The sequence below is a fragment of the Apis mellifera genome, linkage group LG7, assembly GCF_003254395.2.
Source record: "Apis mellifera strain DH4 linkage group LG7, Amel_HAv3.1, whole genome shotgun sequence".
In the NCBI taxonomy this organism is placed as follows: Eukaryota; Metazoa; Arthropoda; class Insecta; order Hymenoptera; family Apidae; genus Apis; species Apis mellifera.
The window spans coordinates 12361301-12388466 of NC_037644.1; the positions used below are offsets into that span (position 1 = coordinate 12361301).

Consider the following 27166-nt stretch of genomic DNA (forward strand, 5'->3'; position numbering starts at 1 on the left):
ATTTTATATTAGAAAGTTCAGGTTTGTCAACTAAAGAAAAACAAATTTTCTAAATATTTATAATAATAAAGTTAAAAGTTCATTTTCAATTACATATTAATTATTTATTAATTATTATATTATAATAGTTTAATATTATTCAAATTATTTAATATTTATTCAAATATTTGATTAAATATATTTATTTCTCTATTAATATTTTATATTAATAAAAATAAAAAAAATTTTGTTTAATGTAAAAAATATTTACATTTTTTTTATTTTATTTTTTAAATATTTATATTCTAAATATATAATAAGTATTATATGTATATTAATATGCAACATTTTTTTATATAAGATTTTGTCAATATTAAAATATTGTATTTTTTTTTTAAATTTTGAAACATATTTAAATAAATATAAATATAATCATATTACTACTATATATTTTATAATTATATATGTATATTTATATATAAATATAATATGAATAATATAATATATAATAATTTATTAATAATTACATGTTAATAATTTTTATAATTCTTAATCATTTCTTATTTCTGAGTAACATTTTTCTTATAATAGTATAAGTAATAAATAGTAGAGACATCTGCTTCTTCAAATGTTTAAACTATACGATGCAGCATTGATATATAATATTAAAAAAATGTGATTAATTTTAATAACAAAGAAATTTTCAAAATAAATTGTTATATTAAATTTATATATATTATAATGGATTCATACATAATGCAGGTATTTTATTAGAAAACTTAATATATATTATTTTATAATTAAAATAACATTTGACAATTTTGAGGTTATATTTATGATAGGTCAGACGTATGTGGTTAAATCAGGATGGTGATACTTTAGCGGTAAATAAATAAATCAATAAGTAATCATTATTTATATCAATTACATAAAAATACAAACTTTATTTAAACATTTTATTTAAGGATTTGTTATCTTTACGACATAATCATGTTTTAATTTCACAAATTGGATCTGAAATTGCAATAACAAAAGCAATGGAACATTTATCCACTCCTCTTGATGATTTGATACTCTACCATTTAAAGTAATTGAATTAAATAATAATAAATTTAATAAATTTTTATTATTATTATTTTAAATATTATATTAAATGTTGTTATTATATATTGTTATTACATAAATATTTTATAAATATAATATTGTATATTTATATTTTTAGAACTATAGCAGCAATGAACAAAGATGATCCATTATCTATGTATAATTATCAAAGTTCTGCAGTTCAATCTTTAACAAAAATTTTACAAATGCAAAAAGAAGAAAATTGGATGTTACCTGTTATGAATATAATGTGTTTAGAATTAAGATTATTAGCAGTTTGTGCTGAGAATACAAAAACCAGTAAAAATATGAAACCTGGAGAAATTTTAGAAAAGTGTGCAGATTGTTTAATGGGGTGCTTTCGAGTGTGTGCTTGTGATAATCGTAGTTCAGAAGATGATACAAAAAGATGGGGAATGTTGGCATTAGTTAATCAATTATTAAAAATATATTTTAGAATTAATAAATTGCATTTATGCAGACCCTTAATAAGAGCAATAGAATCATCTCCATATAAAGCACATTTTGCATTAGCACAACAAATTACTTATAAATTTTTTGTAGGTCGTAAAGCAATGTTTGATAGTGATTATAAAGCTGGTAACTATAAAAATTTAATATTTTATGATAAATTTGACATTTTTATTTTGCTCTAAATAATTATTTTAATTATTTTTTAGCTGATGAATATCTTACTTATGCTTTTGAACATTGTCATAAACAATCTTCAAAAAACAAACGATTAATTTTAACTTATCTTGTACCAGTGAAAATGTTATTAGGATATATGCCAAAACATAATTTATTAAAAAAATATAATTTAATGGAATTTGGAGAATTAATGGAAGCTGTTAAAAAGGGAGATTTACGTAATCTTGAAAAAGTAATGGAAAAACATGAATCATTTTTTATAGGAGCAGGAATATATTTAATTGTGGAGAAATTGAAAATAATAGCATATAGAAATTTATTTAAGAAAGTATATTTAGTGTTGAATATACATCAAATTCCTATCCAAGATTTACTTTCGGCTTTAGAAATGCATGGAATTGATGATGTGGATATGGATGAAGTAGAATGCATTGTTGCAAACTTAATTTATGAAGGCAAAATTAAAGGTTATATATCACATCAACATAAAAAATTAGTCATTTCTAAACAAAATCCTTTTCCACGGCTTTCAACCATACTATAATTATTTCTAGAATATATGTATTTTTTCTTAATAAATTAAGTTAATGTTAATAAAGTGTTTTTGTTGTTTTATTTATACAATATTGTTTTTAATTTTGCACTATAATTGCATTAAGTAGATATTTATTCATATATCCATATTACATTATTTATTATTTATTATTATTATTTATTATTATTATTTATTATTATTATTATTATTATTATGCTTATATACATATTATTATATTATTATATATATAAATTTTTTTTATTTAAGATCAAAAATCGTCTATTCTTAGATATATATATAAAAATTTACATATATAATAAATATATAAAATATATTATATAAATATAAATATATATAAATTTTTATAAATAACTCTATTTAAGAATTAAAAAACATAACAGATTTTTAATTTAAAATTATGTTAATATCTTTATATGAAGTCTAGTTTGCATGATTATCGGTTATTGGAAAGAAGATGAAATGTAAGACAGCAATCAAACATTATAAGTGATTCATATTGTTAATAAATTTCATCTATTTTATTTGTTAATTTAAATAATTTGAAAGAGAAGATATAACCATTATTTCGTGTTCTATTAGTATATCTAACAAAAATAAAATTCATCTACAAAATGTTAAGTAAAATAGTTAACATCATATCGATTCATAGTCTGATTGGTTAAGCCAGTGTTCAATGCAAGTATGGCCGCCCTGCCATCACCCACGCAGGTATATTTTAATTTTTATAATTTTATCAGACTATAATATTCGATATGTTAAATTTATTATTATCAATTGATTTCTTTTTTAAATTTATTTTTCTTTCATGCAAAAATAATATCAATTTTACCATGCATTTTTGAATATGATCTATTTGTATTGTCGATTACTTAAACTTCTTTGACAATACAAATAATTTTTTAATAAATTGACTAAATTATTTTATTTTCTTTGAATATTTCTTAATAAAATTTTTTAATAAAACTGTTGCAATTAATATGAAATATTAATTTTATTTACGTATTTGTTAATGTTAATATAGCATATATTTTCGGTAATAATTTTATATACATAAAATTTAGATAAAATTTATGAATTATTTAAACTCAAAATTATTATATAATATTTTATAATATAATATAATTTTTAATATAATAAGTATAATAAATTTTTGTTTTGCAGGTGGCTGGAAGCCATACTGCTATATATGAGGCTTATTATAACCAGGTATATTTTGATGATTTTCTTATATTATTTTTAAATTTAAATAATTTAAAGTTAAATATTTGAATAATTTCTTACAAAAAAATATGTTAAATATAATTCTATTTAAAGGTGGATCCAAATGGATATGGACGTATTGGGGCAATGGAAGCTGCAAGATTTCTTAAGAAATCTCAGCTAAGTGATGTTATATTAAGTAAAATATGGGATATGGCAGATCCACAGTCACGTGGTTCATTAGACAAGTCTGGTCTTTTTGTTGCTCTTAAACTTTGTGCATTGGCTCAAGCAGGAAGAGATCTTAATATGTCAAATTTAAATATAGAATTACCACCTCCAAAAATGGTAAATTGTTATATTATTTAATATATGAAATAAGATATCATATTTATTATTGTTATTTATTTTTAGGGTGATATTCCTATAATATCCCAAAAAAATGTTATAAACACTTTACCAGTAATAACATCTGTCAATAATGGAGATTGGTCCATTAAACCTTCAGAAAGAGCCAAATATGATCAACTTTTTGATAGTTTGCAACCTTCAAATGGATATATACCTGGTAATAAAGTAAAAGATGTTCTTATGGATAGTAAACTTCCTTTAGATACACTTGGAAAGATTTGGGATCTTGCAGATATGGATAAAGATGGTATGCTGGATAGACATGAATTTGTTGTTGTAAGTAATTACTTATACAACATATAAGATTTAAAAATCATAATAAATAAATTCCTTAAATCTTTTAATATAGTTTGATGTTATTTATTTAATGCAGGCTGTTCATTTAGTATATAAAGCTTTAGAGAAATATGCTATACCAAGTGTACTTCCACCAGAATTAATGCCACCAGGGAAAAGAAAAGATTCTACTGCACCAATATCAAAATCTCCTGCACCAATGAGTGTAATAACAACAGTTCCACCACCAATTCCACCTTTACCCAATGTATCTTCAATGAAGAATATGACTGGTTTGGATATAACAAAGGTATTTTAATTATAATAAAGTAAAAAATTAAAAATTTTAAATTTCAATATATATAATTTAGATAAATATGCAATGGGTAATTTCATCTGAGGATCAAATAGCAGCAGATAAACTTTTTTTGCAAGCTGATTTAGATATGGATGGATATGTCTCAGGTATTGAAATCAAAGATGTCTTCCTTCAAAGTGGACTTCCACAAACTGTATTAGCTCATATATGGTATATATATATATATATATATATATTTTAATTATTTACTGATAAGTAAGAAATAAAATTTTTTAATTATTTATTTTATTTACTTTTTAGGAGTCTTTGTGATACATGTCAAAGTGGAAAGTTAAATAAAGAACAATTTGCTTTAGCCATGTGGCTTATTAAACAAAAGCTTAGAGGTATTGAGCCACCTGCAACTTTAAGCCCTGATATGGTACCACCTTCTATGCGGAAACCATCTGAATCTATTGTGGTAAATATCTTTTTATATGAAAATTTTTATTGAATATAATTTTATTGAATAATTTTTATAATTTAATATAATATGATATATACAAATATATATTTGTATATTAATTTAATATTTTTAAATTATTATTTTAAATATAAAATATACAGTTAATACAGTTAATGTATTGTAATACGTTTACGAGCTTGAAATACTCTCCAAAATAGAATCATGAATACAATAATTATTAGAATTCCACCAACTATAATTATGCTATAATTTGTTTGAAGTTCTATTTCTCCTGTTACATTTAATTTTATTACACTAACAATTTTATTTCTTTGCCAACAACTGTAAACAAAATTTTTATGAAATATGATCATGAATTATTTTAAAAATTTATTGTTTAATTTGATAAAGTTAAATAATTATTTACCTATAGATATTTGTATCTTCAAATTTCAAAGATTTGAAAATTATATGCATTTGTGAATTAATATAAATTCTTCCTTGAGATTGATCTCTAATAATAGATGGATTTAAAACATTGTCATCTATTTTCCAAATAATTGGTATATCTGCATTTAAGTTTCTGAAAAATTTGATAAAATTTGAATATATTTTTTTAATTTTTAATGTCATTTTACCCTAGACATATAAGAGTTGCTTTTTTATCATATTTTTTATAAATTGTTGTACGTATGACTGGTAATAATGGAGCAGGCATCCCTTGAATCATAGAATATATACCAGCACTGTTATTTGCACTTTCAAGCACATTTCCTTTCTTATCTCTTATTTCAAATATTTTATTCTCTAAACATTTTACCTGTTAACAAATTATCTATATTTGATTTATATATATAATATATAAATATTACATAAAATTTTTTTTAATATTTAATAATACTTTGCAATAATGCACCATAATTTCTGTTTTTCTATCATTAATTTTTGAAATATTCAAAGCTTTTGGTAAATATTTACTTTTACATGGTATTCTGTTCCTAAATAAACGTAAAACTATTTTGATTTTATTATTCACACTTTCATTTATAATTTGATTTTGAACTGTTTCTATTGTTTCATTTTTTTTATCTATAGCTAAATATTATTATATTATAAATTAATGTTATATTAGATTTTTTATTATAAATATTTATTATGTAGTAATAAAAAAAATATACTTTGTCTTTTATGATTTTCCAACTGTTTTTCTTCTATTACATTTTTCTTAATAATTTGCTCATGTGAAGAAAGAGTGCAGTATCCATATCGTATTTTTTTACCAATTGCATTACATTTAGAACACAAAGACCATTTAGTCCACATTGTATAAATATTTAAATTATATTCTGGGATAACCTCTTGCGGCATTGCATGAAGCATGTTAGGTGCTGTTGTAGGATATACAGTTCTTATTCCTTCAAGATCAGTATCAATAGATATATAATAATATATTGATATTGTATCTTTAAATTTGCACCAGTATTGACCAGCTTGATCAGACTAAAAAAATTTTCATGTTAATGTAATAAAAATATTTCTAATAATTTGTACCTTAATGTTACGTATCATTAATGCTCTATCTTCTGAAATAAATATATTGTCTGTTTCATCTATAAGTCTATTTGTTTCATTATTAGCAGTATTATTGAAATACCATTCTATATTATTGCTAATATATATTTCAATTGGAGATATACATATTTGACATTTTAATCTGAAATTTATATTTTATTATTTATTATTTAATTATTATATTTATATTTAATCATTTTATTATTAAAAATTAGTAATATAAAAAATTTTTCATCATACATACGTGATTAATGTTCCTATTAAAACTTCATAAGTTATTGGATACATAATTCTTTCTGGTCCAATTTCATTATATGTTTCTTTTAAACATTTATAATATTCTTGCCATAACTCTTTGTGTATTTTTCTAAGTGTTTCATTTGCTTTTGGATATTCATATTCATTAATATCAAGAAGTAAATCACTCCCTTTATGTAAATAAAAATTTATTATATTTTTGAGAAGAAATTATTAAAAAAAATTATTACCTTGTTGTTTGTTCAATACTTGACTTATTTTTTTACGAATTTGATTATATTTTTTCCATAAATTTATTCCTATCGTAAAATTAAAAACTATATACAATAAATATAACAGCAATTTTAAATGCATAGCAGTTTGTTTTATAATATTTCAAATGAAGCTTGATATTCGATTTTCAATTTTTTATATATTTATTTAATTTTTTATATTGAAATTAAGAAATATGTCAAAAGATTATAAACATAATTTAAATCCAACATTGGGCATGTCCTTATTGCATAAGAAAGAAAAAGATTTGGATATGAGAGATTGTATAAAAATTGTATCTCTTTCAATAAATTATAAATCACCTACAGCTATTTTAAAAAAAGAAAAAACAAAAAATATTATATTTGCAAAACAGTTACAAACAGAAGCAAGAAAAGCAAAATTAAAATCTTTGTATGGTACAGATGATCCTCGAAAAATCAAATTTAAAACTCGTCGCGAATATATAGAAGAATTCATAATGAATACATTGAATGATAGTACCTTTATTTCTATAAATTGATCTAACATTAGATATATAATAGATCGGAAAATTATATATTTTCGTTAATAAATTCTAATGAGAAAGAAGTTTAATTTTTTTTTACCATTAATTAATAAAAAAAATATGTTAAACATATAAAAAGAATTTAAATTATTTAGTCATTTCTTATAATTAATATAATATTTCATTTATTGTAAAAAAATATATTAATAAAAAAATATTTAGTTATAACATAAATATGACAGTGTCTTAATTATTTTATATAATATGATTATATAAATAATACAAACATAATAATACAACATTTTTAAAATATAGATTATATTTAAATTTTGGTTTACTTATTTTTGTTTCTTAAAGATGCAAAACGTATTTATAAAATATTTATTCATTTATGCATATAAGTCATAATTTTATAAATATATCTTATATTTTTTAAATATATTTTATTTTTTTTCTTTTTTTTTTTTTTTTTTTTTTTTTTTTAAATAAAATGCACTTTAATTTTTAGGAAAACAATAATATATCTGGTTATTCAAATCCAGAATTGGACATGATAAGTAAAGATATAGCAGAACTTGTAAAAGAGAGACAAAGTATGGAACAAGACATAGCACAAAAAGAAGCTGATATAAAAATAAAGAATGGTGAAATTAAAAGTTTACAAAGCGAATTGGATACATTGGCTGCTACGTTGAAACAATTGGAAAACCAGAAAGGTGAAGCACAAAAACGATTGAATGATTTGAAGGCTCAGGTAAATAAAATTGTAATATGATATATTTAGATTATTTGCTTGTTGAATGTATAGCTTTGCTTTCACATGACATTAGAAATGTATATTTGTGATTTGTATATAATGCTTTTGTTAAAATATGTAAATAATTGTATTACAATTTTTATAACTTAGAAATTATTACTTGATATAAATTAAGGTTTAAGAATATAATATTGCATATTATTTTATGACATTATATTTTTTAATAAATATTAAAAATAGTTTAAAAATAGTTAATAAAAAACAAAATAGTTAACAATTAAAAAGAAATATAAAGAAATATGAGAATTCTTTATTAATTTAGTATTCTATAATTTTTTTTATATTTTATAATATAATTAATTATAATTATTATATTTTACATAATTATAATTTTTTAAATTATTTCTGTTAATTTATAATTAATAATTTTTTTAAATATTTTTTATATATATGATTTTTTCTTATATAAATATAATTTATATTTTATAATAGATAAATATTTATCAATTTATTTCTTATTTTATTTTGTAATATATATATAGATTTTTCATTATGATTTAGTTTTATTATGTTTGACTTGTAGAAGGCAGAAGTAGATAAAGATTTGAGTGAGATCGAGCAGAAGATACATGAGGAACAAAAAAAGGTACATAAAAATTGTTATTTTTAATAAAAGAGGTATGGTTGTAATATGCAGATTTTATTTCTTACTTTTATGAAGTAAAAATTCTTTAGTATTAGTAATATTAATAAATAATATGATAAAGTTAACATAACATTTTTTCTTATAATAATAACAATAAAATTAAAAATATTTAAAATAAAATCAAGTCATGTTTTGTATTTTAATCATATATAGAAAAACATGTACAAATTATATGGAATTTTAGTTATATCTATGTAAGCATGTATAAAATATAATAAAAAAAATGATTTATTGTATATTATATCTCAGTTTAAAAATGCTTTATTTTGTTATTTATATTGTATAATTAATGCTAGTGCTTTGCTGTATTGCATGGTAAATTAGTTATAGCATAAATTGTCATAAAAAAATTATATTTGTTTGCAATTCTTTATTTAAGACTCCAATCTAGAAAAGATTTTTTAAAGTATTAAGTAAATTTATCTTATTAAAGTAAATTTATCTGTTATATTTAATCAAAATTGTATTAGATTTGTACTAGATTTGAGTCTTAAATATAATATAATATTTATATTTATATTTATATTTAATATAATTTAATAAAATATTTTCTATATTATTTTATATTATTAATATTTTATAATAAATAATTTTGTCAATAATACATCTTGTGTTAATAATAGTAACATTATATAGTATGTTATACATTATTAACAATATATAATATGTTTAATGTATAAATCTATTTATATATAAATGAAAATAAATTTCATTTAATTATATATATAAGAATACTTAATCCATAAATTGTATATATATTAAATGCATACATACATGTATATAAATAATACATTATACAAACATATTTTTAAATATAAATTATAAAAAATGAAAATTTTTATATATAATTCTTCTTTTAATATAAAGAATTAATTTTTATATATTTTATTATTAATAATAGGTTGATAAATTACGTCAACAAGCAGAAGAGCAAGAATCAGTATTGCGTACTCAAGAAGAAGAACTAAATTTTAAACGACAAGAATTAGAAGGCTTGAGACAAGAAGAGCAGCAATTAGAACAGCAGCAAAATAAAAGCAGGGACCAATTAAACGAACTTACTAAAAATTTACAGGATACTCAGCTGCAAATTTGTCAAGCAAAAGCAAAAATTACTCATTTACAAGAACAACAACGCCAAATGAGTGATGCAATTGCACTTTATGACTCTGCACTCGCAGCAGGAGATGCCACTCTTGTACCTGATACTAGTCTGCAATTTAATCCTGAAATTGAAAATTTAGAGTATGTGTATATGTATATATATAAATACTATTTTTAACTGTATATATATATATATATATATATATATATATATATATATATATAATTGTTATAATGATATTTCATTACTTTTATGTAAAAATCTATAGATATGAAAAGACGAATGAGGAAGACAAAATTCAAAATAAGAAAAACGTTTCCTTTTCTAAAACAAATGAAAAAACATTAGATGGATTTGAACAAGATCCTTTTGCAGAAGCATTTAATGTATCAACACCAGATCCATTTGGAAATGCATTTTCATCTCCAAGTATCACTGTAAGATTTTTTAATTTAAATAATTATTTATATTAGTTATATAATAAATAATATAATTTAATAATATTCTTATATTCATAATTATAGGGAGGATTCACAGCTGATCCATTTAGTGTATTTGATGATAACAATATCGCAAAGCAAGATCCATTTGATCCATTTGGAGATGGAAAAAGAACTGACACTAAAACTACTTCTACAACGGCAGTAAGTTATTAAAGAAATTTTATATAAAATATTTATTTGATTCATTTATTAGCTTTTTTTGTTTTAGACAACAAAAGATCCATTTGGAGATGATCCATTTGCAAATCTTCATGCTCCACCTCGACCAGAAAGTCCTAGTCCTGCTCTTCCTCCAAAAAAAGCAAAACAACCACCACCACGACCAGCACCTCCAAGACCAGCTCAAGGACCTACTGGTCCTTTACGAGCAGCACCAGCACCACCTACTCCTTCTCCTACTCCTGATCCTTTTGCAAATGCTTTCTCTACTCAGCAAGGAATTATGGATAATAATAACAGCAATAATTTTAATACATCTACTGGATTTGCAGATTTTGCTAATTTTGATTCCAAGGTACGTATTTTCAAATTTTCAGATTTGGTATGATATTGTTGAAAATTATATTCTAATTCTAATAATTATAATAATAATAGTAGAACAATTATTTTTTTTGACATTCTTAATTATAATGAATTCTTTATTTTTTTTTTTTTTTTTTTTTTTGTTTTGTTTAAGTGTTCCCATATATCTTCCTGGCCATATCCTTTCCTTCCCCAGATTTGTGAATCTCTAGTATGTTATACATTATTCACTGTATATTTTAAATATAGTTATTTTTAATGCAAAGTAAAATATATTGACATGAATAAAATATAATTTTAAATAAAATATTTGTTTAAATAATAATATAAATAATTATTTACATTTATGGAAAGATATTTAATATATAATAATGCATCATTTCAATATATTACAATATTATTTTGTAAAATATATTAATATCAGAAAAAGATTAATTATATATATTTTTTGTTTTATATTTAGGTAGAAGCTGCACAATTTTCAGTTTATTCATTGACCTGGCTCCTGGAGCATGATGTCTACAAATTAATTTGTTCTCATTATTTCAGTATTATGTTTTCTTTTTATGATACTGCATGACAATTTTTATATTATTTAATTATTTATAATACTCACAAAAAATATTTGTACAATTAATTAAATCCAAGTAATTTCATATCATTAGTAAAATTTTATATCATTACAATAATTTAATGCTATAGGAATGAAAAACATATATTAAGAAAATCTTTCATTGAAAATTAAATATATGTACAAATATTTTTTATAGTCACTATATATTTAAATAATTATATAAAATGTTCGAGTTTATTTACTAATTATGTTTTACATAATATTATTTAATTTATTTAATTATTAATGTTATTATTTAATATTATTTATATTAAATATTCTATTAGTAAAAATTATTCATTTTTTTATTTTTTATTTTTTGTTTTTTGAATTTATTATACATTTATTATAATTATATATAATATATAATAGCAACGGATTAATTTAATAAAACATTGTAGAATATATATAATTTTTCATATTTTTATAATAAAATTAAATCAACTCGAATATTTTAAATATTTTATTTGCAATTCGATCTATTTTAATATTCAACAGCAGCCATGGACCAGCAGTTTGATGATAATCAGCGGTTTTTGCGATATTCTTTCTGCCTTTTCAGTAAACGAAAATTGACCACTGAAAAAAACATGCTTCAGCCGGAACCAACACTGAATCGTACGGCACCACCCAGACCAACCAGCAGAACACATACAGTATCAACGGTAACTTCAAAGCTGCCTGACTTCACGGAAGATCCCTTCAGAGACTATCGATATGAAGACCTTTTTAATATAGCAGATCCTTTCGCCGACGATACAGAAGATTTCAATGCAAATAAAAATGAAACAACGGCAGGCAATGCAGATCCATTTAGTTATGGAACAATTTCAGCACTTTCGCGTAAAAATTCATTTACAAAAAGCTTTGATACTGATTTTTCAAATACTTTATCTTTCACTAAAAACAAGATTGATAAAGATAATGCTAAATTCGATACTGATTTCGTGAAAGCATTTTCTGATGACAACCGAAATATAAAGACCATTGAATCCGATGCATTTTCAAATATCAAGATAAAAACGATCGATATAGATGAAGCATTTTCTACTAAGAATGAAAAATCTACTAGAAGACACGGACAAGATTTAGCACACAATAAATCTAAAAGTTTTAGTTTTAATGATAAAAAATCTAAAAGTGAAATTGGTAAAATTTGGAACGGCAATAACACACCTTTAACATTAAGCGAAGAAGAACAATTTGTTTGGGCATCCCAACAAAGTTTAAAGACCGAAGAAGAAAGGCGTAGACGCAAAAAACAAGAAGAAGCGGAATTAGCTTTAGCTCTTGAACTAAGTAAACAAGACAAATCTGGAAAATTATAAATTTTATCAGTAAAATATTTTTTTTTCAATTTATTTGATTGAAAACATATATATATTGAAACATATATATATATATACATATATATTTTTTCGGGCACAACGATTTTACGGATCTTAATAACAAAATTAGAACTGAGCATATATGATATGTTAAGTTATTATTATTATTATTAATGACTATAAGATCTGTGCTAATGAAGGCTATGAAAGATAATCTGTAATGCTTATTTTTAATACTATTTAGTATATCAATCGCTGTGACATATTAATAAAAAATATTTAAAAAAAAGAAACAGAAATAAAAATTGATCAGATACATGTTTTCAACAATCTATAAAAAACATTTTAATTATGCAAAATCAAAATACATTTCATCGCATATAAGATTGGTTAAATTTTGATTTATTCGATTTTCATTCAACACGAGACAAATATTGAACTATATTCTTACAATTAAACCATTGATGCATTAAATGTTATACAAATATTTAAAAAAAAATTACATTAAATCATGCGCTCTTTTCGACACTCTAGTTTATCACAGAGACGATTTTGTAAAAAAAAAAAAAAAGGGAGAAGAAGAAAAGATTAATCATTGCCTTGCAATATCTAATTCTAAGATAATGACATTTACTTATATACTCGTAGCTGATTGTACACTATTGCTAACTTAATTAGCATATAAAAACAAAATATAATGGCAGATTATTGGATTGACAATAAAAAATGTTATGTACTTGTATTCTGTGAGTTCAAAAGAGGAATAGTAATATAAATGATTATCATTTGAAACAAATGAATGATTCTGAACATCATTATATAAAATGCATATATATATATATATATATATATATATATATATATATATATATATAATATACATCTGTACATTTGCGAATAGCAGCGTAATATAACATTTTTATTTGTTTGATCTACATTATAAATGATATCCTATGCATGATATTCAAATTCGGTATTTGTCTTTGCTAATATTTATCAAAATTGAATAAGTAACATAAAAACATAAATTCTGGCTATATAAATATTAATAGATAGAAATGTACATGATATATTATTAAAAAATATTACTATTATTATAGTAAGCTTTTCAATATATTATTATTATGTATAAAAAGAAATTACAAGTTAAGATACAAATTTTGTGTTTCTTTAAATAGTATTAAAATGTAATGAAAACAAAATGAAATTTCTTGTTTTGTTTAATAGAATATGAATTTATTGAGCAGATGAATAAAAGGTGCAAATAATAAAAAATGATATTTGTTATGTTGAGTAATGTAAGCGAACCGTTTTATAATGTTTGTGAGAATGCCGTCTGATTCAGCCTTTGGTCTTAGTACGTCCTAAAGAAATAAGGTGTTCAGAAAGAGCGTAGCTCCATGTTTGTCATCGAAAATCCTGCGTAGCATGGTATTCGAATCAAATAGAAAGGGCCACGTTTATCTTTACTTTTATTAATATAGTTATATAACTTTACAACGACAACGTATTACATAGGCTGTAAATATTATTGTCTATATTATTTCATGATAATTATTATGATAATTATGTTATGATATAGTGTTTTTATAATTATTACTATTACTACTTCTACTACTACTACTACTACTGCTACTAGTACAACTACTACTACTACTGCTACTATTACTAGTACAACTACTACTGCTACTACTACTACTACTACTACGACTACTACTACTACTACTACTACTACTACGACTACTACTACTACTACTACTACTACTACTACTACTACTACTACTACTACTACTACTACTACTACTACTACTACTACTACTACTACTACTACTACGACTACGACTACTACTACTACTACTACTACTACTATTACTACTACCACTACTACTACTACTACTACTACTACTACTACTACTACTACTACTACTACTACTACTACTACTACTACTACTACTACTACTACTACTACTACTACTACTACTACTACTACTACTACTACTACTACTACTACTACTACTACTACTACTACTACTACTACTACTACTACTACTACTACTACTACTACTACTACTACTACTACTACTACTACTACTACTATTACTACTACTACTACTACTACTACTACTACTACTACTATTATTATTATTATTATTATTATTATTATTATTATTGTTGTTGTTGTTATTGTTATTATAATCATCATTTTCATCACCATCATCGTTGTCGTCGTCATCATCATTACTATCATTATTATTATTATTATCATCGGCAATATATTAACTATATCATAAAATAACAAAGGCGCTGACAATATCATTTGAAGAAAAAGAAAAAGTAAATGATTGTAAAATCGTATTATGTTATACATTATTCATAAATACGATATTATTGTATATTAATATTGTTGCTTATATATATTATATGTGTTACATATATCATATGCATTTTAAATGCATACATACATCACAATGGCAAATAAATAGCAATTTGCGAGAATTGAAGATTTGCCAGACAAACTTTCATTGGAGTGAACCAAATGACCTATTGTCACGCTTAATTCGAATAATTTAGAAGGCCTCGACCAAAGAGTCGAATTAATCTTCGGTTGTCCCAACTATATTTCCAACGACATATCCTTTTCATCGTGTTCTTTTCTCATTATTAAAATTTCTTAAATAATTTCGTTTCATTGCAATTATATTTAAATATTTTCATTTTAATATTTTTATTTGAAACAGATCTAATTAATTCACAAATAAATATTAATCTTTTTTGCTACCAATTGAATAATTATAATAATTTATTATATCGTATATTATTAACTTGTAATTTTTATTAAAATAGTAGTACTATCAATATACATGTGTCTTAATATACTTTAAATGTATATCACACTAAAAATTATAAAAAATATTTCTTATATATTTCTTCTATAAATCTTGTTTATAAATTGTATTCTTTAAACTTTTAAAAAAATATTTATTTGAGTTAGTTTTAGTTATAATGAAAGAAAGTTGGAACAATGGAGGAAATAAAATTCGATAAATTTTATAATTTTTTTTTAGATGTGTTTGACACATTCTGTTACATATATTACAACGTGAATGTATTAAAATAAAAATTAATACTTTAGTAAAAGCATGCAAATACATGAGATCCAAGTATCTACGCAAGCACTATTGGATAGAGTGTTTGGAATGCATTAGGAAATGTGACTACGACATGTTTAGACCATGTATAAATAGAAAAGGCTTCCCTTTTTTCTGTTTTTGTTAATTCTTAAAGGACGATGAACATACATAAATTATAATTATTTATTATGAATATTTCAATAGAATATTTGTAAAAATTTAAAAAAAAAAGTATAAAAAAATTCTTTTATTTTTCATCTTTATTTTGATATCCTTGTTCGAATAATATTTAGAATAAGGAAATAAAATATTTGAATTATTAAAATTGATAACAAAATTTAAAAAAATATACTCGTCCATTAAGTTCTAACAATAATATTGCATTAGAATAATGCAAGTACGAAGAAATTATTAATATTGTTATTAATAAGAACGTTAATAAAACTGTTGTTACCAATGTACAGGTGTGTAAAATGAATAGATATGCAAAATATGTCAAACTTCTTTTTGGTAATTTATCAATATTAAATTTATTGATTCGTTTGAAATAATAGGACATTATGAGAAATTATAAAAATATAATGTCCAATATGAATTTATTTATTAATAATCAATATCATTACACTCTTTTACGTTGTTTCAATGTTCTCGACAAAATATTTTATTTCAGACATAATATAGTGCAAATTATCAATAATATAAATTATTGCGCTGTATTATTAAATACATTTATTATATATATTATATATATATATATATAATATATATTATAATTTATTTAATATTTTTTATTATTATAATATTTTAATATTATGATATTTTTCCTTATTATCAATTTCGAATATTATCTTTTTTTAATACTTCTATATTTTTTATATAAAGAATTTTGATTTTTAATATTTTGTTTGTTATATTTTTATCGAAAATATACTTCATAAAAATAAAAAAAAATCGATTTTCAATATTATTGTCGAGAACGAAGATACATCGTTAAAGATGTCACATAGATATACCTGAATAAATAAAACTAATATAATCCATATCTGAAATTGTTAAGATTCACAAGAAAAATAATATGTGATAAACTATATATGTAAATGTCTATTTGAATTATATATAATTAATTATTCAAATTATTAATCCCCCAAATGGTGCGCGAGATCAGAAATCATCTTATTATACTGTATAAAAAGAAGAAAGAATATTGGTTTCTATATATATATATATATATATATATATATATATATATATATATATATATATATATATATGTATGTATGTATGTATATATATATATTTAGAGATTTGAGAAACATAAGACAAAAGAAGAAGATGGAATTGTAGTGATGCTTTGTTAATTTTATGTCCGCGACTCTTCAATAGATAGTATTAATAAAAAAAAAAAAAGTGTCGCGTAATAATATAACTTAGTTTTTTGTGTAATTAATAAAAAAGCACTTTTGAACAACATATATCATATTAATTATATAAATATATATAAATGTACGTATTTTCGGTAAAAAAAATTTCTCCGAGAGACTGAACATTGTAGAAGATCATCATTCAAAAAAATGGAATTTCGAATAGAGGAGATTCCTTCACGCGATTTTTGTAACATCGAGAACGAGATTCTCATTTAGAGAATCTGTTATCTCTTGTTAGATATAATTTTCACCACATTGCAATTAATTTTCTCGATATTTTTATTTTAAATCGTAAAATAACGAAATGACACTTACTGTAAAAAAAAAGCTTGAGAAAATGTTCGATTATGAATAATTAAAAAAAGCGAAGAAAAAAAAATTTGTAAAATGAACTTGAATTTTAAAAATAGTTTTGATTCAAAGACATTTCATTTTTTTTAAAGCTTATCGGAGAAATCTTCATTGTTAATAACAAACATAATTAAAAAGCATTCCAAAAAAATATTTGTTTATTTTATATTTTTTCGCAAAATTAAAAAACAAATATGATCAAATTTCAGGAATATTCATTACAATAACGAGATCCGAATAGACTTAAGAGTTATCGAGATTTATTTACTATTTATTTAATATTGAAACAAAAAGATATTGTTGCACATGATGTATACACATAGCTGATTCGCACGCCGATAATATCTTCGATTTTTCATGAACCGCGAAAGTAGATGATATTGAGACTGTATTATTATCATATACTTTATTATTATCCATGTGTATTCCAATGTCTCCTAAAATTTGAGATATAATAAAATTATATTGCGTTACATAAAACGATTCTTTGAAAAAAAAAAAAAAAATAGAGCATATTATTTTATATAATAACGTAACGAAATTATAAATTTTATCTTGTCGGATTTATTCATAGTAAATCGCAACTTATATGCAAGGTATTATGTTCCTTCGTTACTCATACTATAGTTGACTTTAAATAATTTCAATAACACATTCCATGCCATATGAAGATGATAACTCATAGCATTGATTGAAAATTACATTATTTTTAAAGAAAATATTTTTCTTATAATATTAAATATATTTTAAAAAAGATGTGAAATATGAAAAAAGAATCTATATCGAGATAAATATAAAAATAATAACAAATTATAATTTAAATAATATTATTCAAAGATATTATTTATAAAATTTGAAATTTTTAACAGCATAGAATGTGTTAAATATCTTTGCTCAACGTCTAAGTATTTCATAAGATGTTTTCAGATTTTTATTTCACAAAATATATGAATAAAATATAATTTATTAGTTTTTGTGATATGATTAGATTTATCATTTCAGATATTATGTTGTATGCTCTAAATATTTCTGAACACTCGTTATTTAGCTATTGTTCGCAAGCGTCTGCCAAAGCTCAAGCGAATTAATTTATTATTTTTCATTGTTTCATTAAAAAAATATTTTACAAATATATTGCAAAAATTGCATTTTCATAATAAATATAATAAACATTTTCTTAAATACAGGAAGCGATAACTCACGTCATTACTTTTACATTTTTATTTTATATTATTGATTTTTATTGATTTATAATATAATTATTTCTATATGAAAAATCTTAAATGCCATATACTTTATAATTAAATATATTTGGAATAAGAAATATTCATATTTCGAGTCAAGTTTTACGAATCGGATATACACTTTTATTCTTTATTTCTTTATTTCTTGATATAAAAGAAAAAGAGAATAGCGAATTTACGATTAGATTTTGTTATATATGATAACATCGCGATCATATGATTAACATACATTGTACGAATGTTACGAGTTCTTATAGACAAAATACGTATATAACTATATAATCGTTGTTTTATTATGATATAATCCTTGTACATAATAAGTTTAAATATACAAACACATCTGATTCATTATGTGTACTTACTTATTAATTTTCATATATATATTTACATCTCCTAATTTTTTATTGAAAAAAAATTCATTTCGATTTTTATTTTAATTATTAAAATTATATATATAAATTTTATAAAGTTATAATTTTTTATTATTATATTTTATTACTAAATATACTTCTGTATATTTTATTATTGTATAAAAAAAATAAATTCTTGAAATATTAATTTATTTACTGCAAAATGTCATTATTGTGAAAATGCATTCATATTTTGTTTTATCGTTTTTAAATTTAAATAAGATTTAAAAAAAAATTTAATTTAAATAAAAATAATATTATATTGTAAATATTTAAGAACTAATCATTAAAATTTGTAAATATTTTTAATAAAAGAAAGAAATGATAAAAATTTATTATATTTGCAATTTATGATAAATTAAACATAATAATAAATTTTAATAAATATTCTTATTTTAATAAGAAAAAAAATTACAGAATACAAAATTATATATATTATATTATAATTTGGAAATAATAATAAATAAATTTATTTATTTATATAGAATTTATTTTATTATATATAATACATTTTAAATTATTAAAAGAAATTTAATAATTAATTTCAATTATTAAAAATATAAATAATTTAATTTTTTGATTTGAAAAAAATATAAATCAATTTAAAAATTAATATGTTCTTTGTGAATTATCTTAAATAATTGCTTTTTTTTAAATAAGATATATTTTTTCTATTGCAATCATTGTATCATTATAATTAATATTTATATTTCAAAATGAAATTGTAGGATGCAATAAATATATTGCAAAATAAATATACTACTCATAATTATAATTAATTGTATAATCAGTTTGATAATTTTTTATAAATAAATAAACTATATGATCATGATATATATATATATATTTTTTTTAATTTTTTGAACTAAATTTGTAAATTGTTCAAATATATTTGTAATGTGAAAATTTTTCGAATTTTTTTAATATTTATAATAATTTATAATAGCTGATATATGTAAATTAAAAGTTTTTTAAAGTTTATCAAAGAAAGCTTTATTTTTTGATATTTAAATATTTATTTATTATATTTTAATATACGTTTTAACATATTGCAAATTATTTTGTTGTTTTATGTATGTTTATTTCAAATATAGTGTATAAAAATCAAAATTATGGCAGAGTCTGAATACTTTTGTGAATCACACATATTTTTGTAAAATAAATAGCCAGTTAGAAGAAGGACTCGGAATTTGTATAGCAGCTGATGTGTAAAGATGGCCAAGCTCAATACAAACAAATAGTGATCAGTGACGTGCTCATTTTACGACTGACTCTGTACCTAGGGGGTGAGTAAATTTAATTCACGTATATAATATTGATAAATAGTTTTGTTTTTCAATTATTTTAATATCTTTTAAGGATATTTAAAATTTTCGAAAATATTTACTGCTAAGTGACACTTATCCTGACCTGCTCAATAAAATTTCTCATTACGATCTCATTTACGTTGAATTTACGATAAAATTGTCTTCATATGTAAATTTTTTCAAATTGTTTTTCATATTCAAACTAATATGTTATTCACAATTTTATTAAAATCTTTTTAATAAATTATAAAAATAAAATATTTTTATTCAGTTTTTTAAAATGGAAAAAAGAAACTCAATTTTTTAAATTATAAATGCAATTTTTTTTAATAAGATTATTAGTTGTTATTTTTTTAATTGTAATATATATTTTTATATTTATCATTATTTGTTGATTTTTTATTACATTATTTTTATATTTATAGGCAAATGATAAACAAATTTATTTTGTTACACATTAAAAAATGGCTTATGATACACGTAATATAAAATATTCATCTGAAATGCACAATCATCAACATAATCAACCTAATATAACTGGATATACATATTCTGGACATCCAGTACCACATGCTCAACATACAGATGAAAATAGAAATGAAAATAATTGTGGAAATAAGGAAACATGTTCTCAAATATCTCATCAATCTTCGGGTACACAGACAATTCAAAAAGTAGATGCAGCAACCATGACTGATCCATTACAAATAGATTTTAGACTTACTTCTGAGTATTTAGCACGATGTTCTAGTACATTAGGTTTACCATATGTAACTAAATATGAAGAAAATAGCAATAATTCAACTCATAATTGTCAAGAAATTCGACCAAAAATTGAATTTGAAGTTGAACCACAACATATCAATGGTAAATATAAAAAATTTTAAAAAATCTAATAGATCTAGAAAATATAAATTATGTGTATTTTGTTGAACTTTTTTTTATATCTTAAAGTATGTATTATAAATTTTGATATAAATATTTAATAATTTCAGGTATGTTAATTTATCATTGTCCAGAATGTGCATATAGATTTGAAGACAGAGAAGCGTTACATGAACATTTAGAGGATCATAGACAACGACCCCACATCTGTGATATTTGTGGTGCAAGTTTAAAACGCAAAGAACATCTAGATCGTCATAAACAAGGACATAATAAAGATAGGCCTTATCAGTGTAATATGTGTTGCAAAGCATTTAAACGCAATGAACATCTTGCACGTCATATGATTATTCACTCTGGTAGCAAAAATCAAGTTTGTACAGAATGTGGCAAAGCTTTTTATAGAAAGGATCATTTAAAAAAGCACTTGCAAAGTCATAATAGTAGTAGAAATAAAAATCTAAATAGTTCACAAAATAATCAAAATAGTCATAATAATGGCGATGAAGGATTAAGTAGTTTTGCAATGATGATGAGACAAACTGGGCCACCTCCATTTTCTATTTTAAGAACTTAATACATTTTTATCTTATTAAAATTGTTTTATAATTTAGGCAATTTAAATTTAAGAGATTGATACAGCGAGCTTTATCAGAGACATTTTCATGATATAACAGAATAGTTGTTAATTGTTCTGAATTTTGCAGTTATGTACATATATATATATATATATATATATATAAAATATATACATATATATATATATGTATATGTATATATATATATATATATATATATATATATATATATATATTATATTATATTATATTATATTATATTATATTAATCTGAAAATGCTATTTACATGTAGCAAAAGAAGATAAACAGGCTCTAAAATAATTCTGTAAATTTTATATTTCTCTTTTTAATATGCTTCTAATATGCACAATATTCTTAAAGTAAGAATGTACCTGTTAAGAGCAGTTCTTTGAAATATAATATATATATTTAGATACTTTAAACAATTTTATTTAAAAAATATATTTATATAAATTATTTAAGAAGCTTTTATATATAAATTACAACTGGATATAAAAACCAGGTACTGTTATTTTTTTTTAATTTTTTAAAATAATGTTTGAAATATGGAAATAAGAAAAAATAGATTAATAATAGAATTTTTAGTTTCAAATTTAAAAAGAAGAAATATATCTTGTATTCTAAATTAAAGCCTTTGAAAAATCAGCTTTTAAATATTTTTTCTTTTAAGAAGAATATAAATTATAAATACTTTATAATGTAGTACATAAATAATTTTTTTTATGCTCAAGATATTAAAGAAAATATATATTTAAATTTATATATTTATTATGTAAAAAGAGAATAAGAATACATGATTTTGTTTTCTGCTAAAATAACGGTATCAATCATCTTGGATCATGTGCCTAAGAGAAACAGCATAACATCTATCTTTGCACGTATTTATGAAAAGGAAATATAAAATTAACATTAAAAATAGTTTATAATCAATAAAATACATTTTGTAGCTCTAACTGGAAAGGAACATTGCATAAAGTTATATACTTAACAAAAAGTAAAAAGATTTTAAAATAAAAAATAAATATTTTATATCTGTTATATTAATTATAATGTAATTTTTAGCTTTTCTCTTTTATTTATATATTTTTATTCTATATATTTTAAATTGTAAATATATAGTAAATATATTTGATTTTCTAATTTTTTAAAAATCTTAGCAATGTTCCTTAATATTTTTGATCTTGCAATGAATATAAAGATATGTTATGTTAAATAATTTAATATTACAGTTTTACATTGCGCGAATGTCAATGTATGTGTGCGTTTTAGTGCATGCGTGTGTTATATGCAAATGTATAAATACGCGTATAAATATGTGTAACATGTATTATAGTAATACATTATATATTATACGCATATTTACACATAAAATGTTACATCAAATTGCTCCTGTACATTATTTATATTTATCAAAAAAAACCGATCATATATATCGGCTTATTATGTAATGCTTCCAAGGTGTACATAATCGGATATTATACAAAACATGGTTAAAAAAAATCAACGTTTTGTTATCAATTGTAGTAATTGCAATTAAACTAATAAATCATTATTACATAAAATTATAAATTGTTGCAAATCAAATCATAATACTTCATAAGAAAAATCCTTATTTCACATGTATCTAAATACATGAAATCGAATTTCAAATCGTGTAATTTTTAACATATATATTTCTACTATATACTTATTTTATATATATATATTTTTGTATTTTTATTTTAGGAAATAAAGTTAATCAGATATCAAAACTTTGTTTTGATGCATAAATTTTACAAAGCAAATATAGACAAGAAAAATAAATAGTGGAGAAAGATAAAGATTGAGTAAAAATTCAAGAATTAATGCCATCTTGTAAGTGAAATACAAATATAGACAATAATAAAATAAAGCAATAAAAAAATAGAAATATGATAAAAATTCGTGAGTCATGCTCAGTTTCTAAAATGCACTAAATAAAACACAATATAAATAAAAAATCAAATAATTAAAAAAAGATATAAATATTAGCTCTCTTAAATATCAAAAATATTTCTTCAAAAAATTATCTTTCCGAAAATATATAAGAGATGACGCTAACGATCAATTCTTATTTTATTTCTAACTTATTATTTGTTTTTCTTGTTATGTTTGAGTTTCATTTGCGACAATCTAGAGATGGCGCTGATTCTAGAATTTTTACTTTATTTCTGTCTTTCTTTCACTATTCATTCTTTTTGTCTATATTTATCTTGGTATTATTATATAATAGGATAAAATAGAATATACAAAATATAGATAATATAAATAAATAGGATAAAATCATAAAATTGGAAACAAAACATTTATATATTTCATCAAATTTTATTTATACGTATATCTATAGTACGATATTTTAAATTCAAAAAAAAAAATGTTTTTTTTTTTAATTATATCCTGATACAGAATTGTGAATTCGAAAAATTTTTGCTATTAGAAAACTTTAATTTTATATTAAGAAAATATAATTAAAAAAAAATGACATTCAAAAGTTTTCTATTTATTTTAAGAATAAAAATTAAAATAAATTTATATATTATATATAATTTATTAAGAATACGAATTTTTATCAATTTTACCAATTAAATCAAAATCACAATCTTTATTTTATAAATAATTATTAGGATGAGGAGAAAAAAGGAATTATGAACAATAAAAATTAGCATATTTTTTTAGATGACTTTTCATACAATTAATATATATATATATATATAGATATATATTATATATAGGATATTACATAAAGCAGCATTGGGAAATGTCCGAAAAAACGTTCACAAATTTTAAACTTCTATCCTCGCAACCTAAATTCGTCTGTCTGTATTTTTTTATATCTACATTCCTCATTTATACGTTCCTCTTCTCATCTACTACATATACTTTGCTCTTTTCATTTGTCTCAAACTGCGTATCTCTTTCTTCGTTCTTACATTCCTGAAGATTAGATACATGTTTCTTATGCATTCTATACAAAAATAAAACGCTGAGATCATCAGAGGGTTTGCATAGCTATACACAATTTCTTTTATTAGTTTTTTTTTTCTATTTTTTTTTTTCTTTCTGTTCTCTCTTTTGTTCTTTTTAATTTTCATCTGTTCTTTTACTTTTTGATTAATGACGAATGGTATTATTTTACTCTTTCCTTTGTACCCTGGAAGACTGCGGTACAAATGTTTCGATGAGGAATAAACAAAGGAATAATAAATAAAGAAAAGGAATATGGTAGATTCGAACAAAAGATAACTCTTCTACAAATATCCAAATAAAATAAATTTATAAATTCGACTTAATAATTTCCCTTTCTTCCTCTTTTATTATCTATCGGATGTCCGGAAAATCCACAACCAAAAACACAATCTTAGATTTAAAAATGAATAATGAATGAATTTCGTTCGGAAAAAACATTGTTCATTGATGTTATGTCTACATTAAATGCTTCTTCTTTCTTTTTTTAATTTGAAGCTATTAATAACCGCAATTGTGGCAGTATCTATATACGCATTTTAAATATACGGTTTGTTACACTAAATAGTAAAAATATATGAAGAACATATCAAGATATTTAATAAATACATTTTGGAAACGAGAAAAATACAATTTAGTTTGAAATATCGTTCCCAAAATTTTAAGTTTTCACAAACTTAAGATAAATCTTATTCTCATTAAGCTGCATTGAAATTAATTTTCAAAGTACTATTTGGTTTATATAAAATATTCGTCATTCACAATTTGGCTAGTTTATTACAAAAGTATATATACTTTGCTAATATTTGATCGGTCGCAATGTAAGGACCTTGCACTATTTCAAGTAATCTATAAAACGTCAGCCTTTACAGTCTCATAAAAAATTGTAAGAATATTTTTCTTACGGATCTTTAGTATTGCGTTTGTATTTAAGAAAAAAAGTTCTTTAAAAATTCCTTTTTAGATTAATTGTGTACACGATCTGTTGAAATCCTTTGCACTTATATTTCCAAATAAAAAACTATGATAATAAGAAAAAAAGAAAAAAAGAAAAAGAATGTGACTAAAAGAATATTAACAATATTCTCTCTTATATGTTTCTCTATTTTTTTAAAATGTAATTTTAAATTATTATTATTAATTTTAAAATCAAATATTTTAAATCTTCGACGTAAATTTAATCACACAAAGAAAATAAGATTTACGAGTGCAAAGGATTAAAAGCATTATTATAACAATCCTAAAATATAATATTAAAAGAAAGGATAAAAAGAAAAATTAATCATTTCGTTGCGTCGCGGACTCTCCGGCTACTCGGTAGATGTCTATTATACGCATAATGACTTATGTGCAATTGCGTACTTATTATATTCCTAGGCTATTGGAAAAAGAGGAGTTTAAATGCTTTGTACTATGTCGAGGAATTTGTATATCTTTCCATATTTTCCTTCTGTCGTTACTCGCCTGTTGTGCTGACGTCTTTGTTTGAAAAACCGGTAATCACATTTACGCACACGCGCACAGAGACTCACGCAAAAAACGCAGCACACATACATACACACACACACACACCATGTCCACAGGACAAGCCGAGAAACTGAATCGTGGCAGCTGGATTCTTCGATAAAATATATATACGTAAGAACAGCGCCTATTGGTTCATGCAAAATTTCTCTCTTGTTTTATGCTCTAGTTTCTCTATATTATCGTTTGTTCATCTATAATTTTTTTTTTTTAAAGATTTATTATGATTAATAATCGATTAAA

General features: G+C 21.8%; 3 protein-coding genes across 7 annotated transcripts; all 3 read left to right on the forward strand.

Annotated features, from left to right (window-relative positions):
* The first annotated feature begins 2 nt into the window (after nt 1–2).
* LOC411947 (PCI domain-containing protein 2) lies at nt 3–2335 on the forward strand. Of its 2 annotated transcripts, none has more exons than XM_016913225.2 (5): nt 3–21; nt 822–863; nt 945–1066; nt 1202–1683; nt 1764–2335. In XM_016913225.2, exons 2-5 carry the CDS (start codon nt 831–833, stop codon nt 2276–2278), a joined length of 1152 nt encoding a protein of 383 aa, XP_016768714.1. In that variant the 5' UTR covers nt 3–21; nt 822–830; the 3' UTR covers nt 2279–2335. The 2 variants fall into 2 exon arrangements, with proteins under 2 accessions (XP_016768714.1, XP_395416.4); XM_395416.7 differs by lacking the exon at nt 3–21 and adding an exon at nt 615–741.
* A 400-nt stretch (nt 2336–2735) lies between these two features.
* On the forward strand, nt 2736–13675 carry LOC727227 (epidermal growth factor receptor substrate 15-like 1). 4 transcript variants are annotated; one of them, XM_026441653.1, is made up of 15 exons: nt 2736–2998; nt 3452–3496; nt 3605–3838; nt 3905–4177; nt 4275–4487; nt 4549–4706; nt 4797–4956; nt 8040–8285; nt 8872–8934; nt 9896–10239; nt 10368–10536; nt 10624–10743; nt 10811–11116; nt 11588–11672; nt 12300–12492. In XM_026441653.1, exons 1-15 carry the CDS (start codon nt 2972–2974, stop codon nt 12311–12313), a joined length of 2457 nt encoding a protein of 818 aa, XP_026297438.1. In that variant the 5' UTR covers nt 2736–2971; the 3' UTR covers nt 12314–12492. The 4 variants fall into 4 exon arrangements, with proteins under 4 accessions (XP_026297438.1, XP_026297436.1, XP_026297439.1 ...); XM_026441651.1 differs by lacking the exon at nt 11588–11672 and having other exon boundaries at nt 12337–13675; XM_026441654.1 differs by lacking the exon at nt 11588–11672.
* A 7061-nt stretch (nt 13676–20736) lies between these two features.
* LOC100578834 (zinc finger protein 616) lies at nt 20737–22546 on the forward strand. The gene is made up of 3 exons (XM_016913281.2): nt 20737–20911; nt 21358–21799; nt 21928–22546. The coding sequence occupies exons 2-3, from the start codon at nt 21397–21399 to the stop codon at nt 22392–22394; spliced, it is 870 nt and encodes a 289-aa protein (XP_016768770.2). The 5' UTR covers nt 20737–20911; nt 21358–21396; the 3' UTR covers nt 22395–22546.
* The last annotated feature ends 4620 nt before the right edge of the window (nt 22547–27166 follow it).

Excerpts from the sequence above, each read along its gene's own strand:
- LOC100578834 (XM_016913281.2), top strand. The coding sequence starts at position 21,397 with ATGGCTTATGATACACGTAATATAAAATATTCATCTGAAATGCACAAT. Across the intron at positions 21,800-21,927 it reads TGAACCACAACATATCAATG|GTATGTTAATTTATCATTGT; the intron begins GTAAATATAAAA and ends TAATAATTTCAG.
- LOC727227 (XM_026441651.1), top strand. The coding sequence starts at position 2,972 with ATGGCCGCCCTGCCATCACCCACGCAG. Across the intron at positions 4,957-8,039 it reads AACCATCTGAATCTATTGTG|GAAAACAATAATATATCTGG; the intron begins GTAAATATCTTT and ends TTTAATTTTTAG. Across the intron at positions 10,537-10,623 it reads TTTCATCTCCAAGTATCACT|GGAGGATTCACAGCTGATCC; the intron begins GTAAGATTTTTT and ends TCATAATTATAG.
- LOC411947 (XM_395416.7), top strand. The coding sequence starts at position 721 with ATGGATTCATACATAATGCAG. Across the intron at positions 864-944 it reads AGGATGGTGATACTTTAGCG|GATTTGTTATCTTTACGACA; the intron begins GTAAATAAATAA and ends ATTTTATTTAAG. Across the intron at positions 1,067-1,201 it reads TTGATACTCTACCATTTAAA|AACTATAGCAGCAATGAACA; the intron begins GTAATTGAATTA and ends TTATATTTTTAG.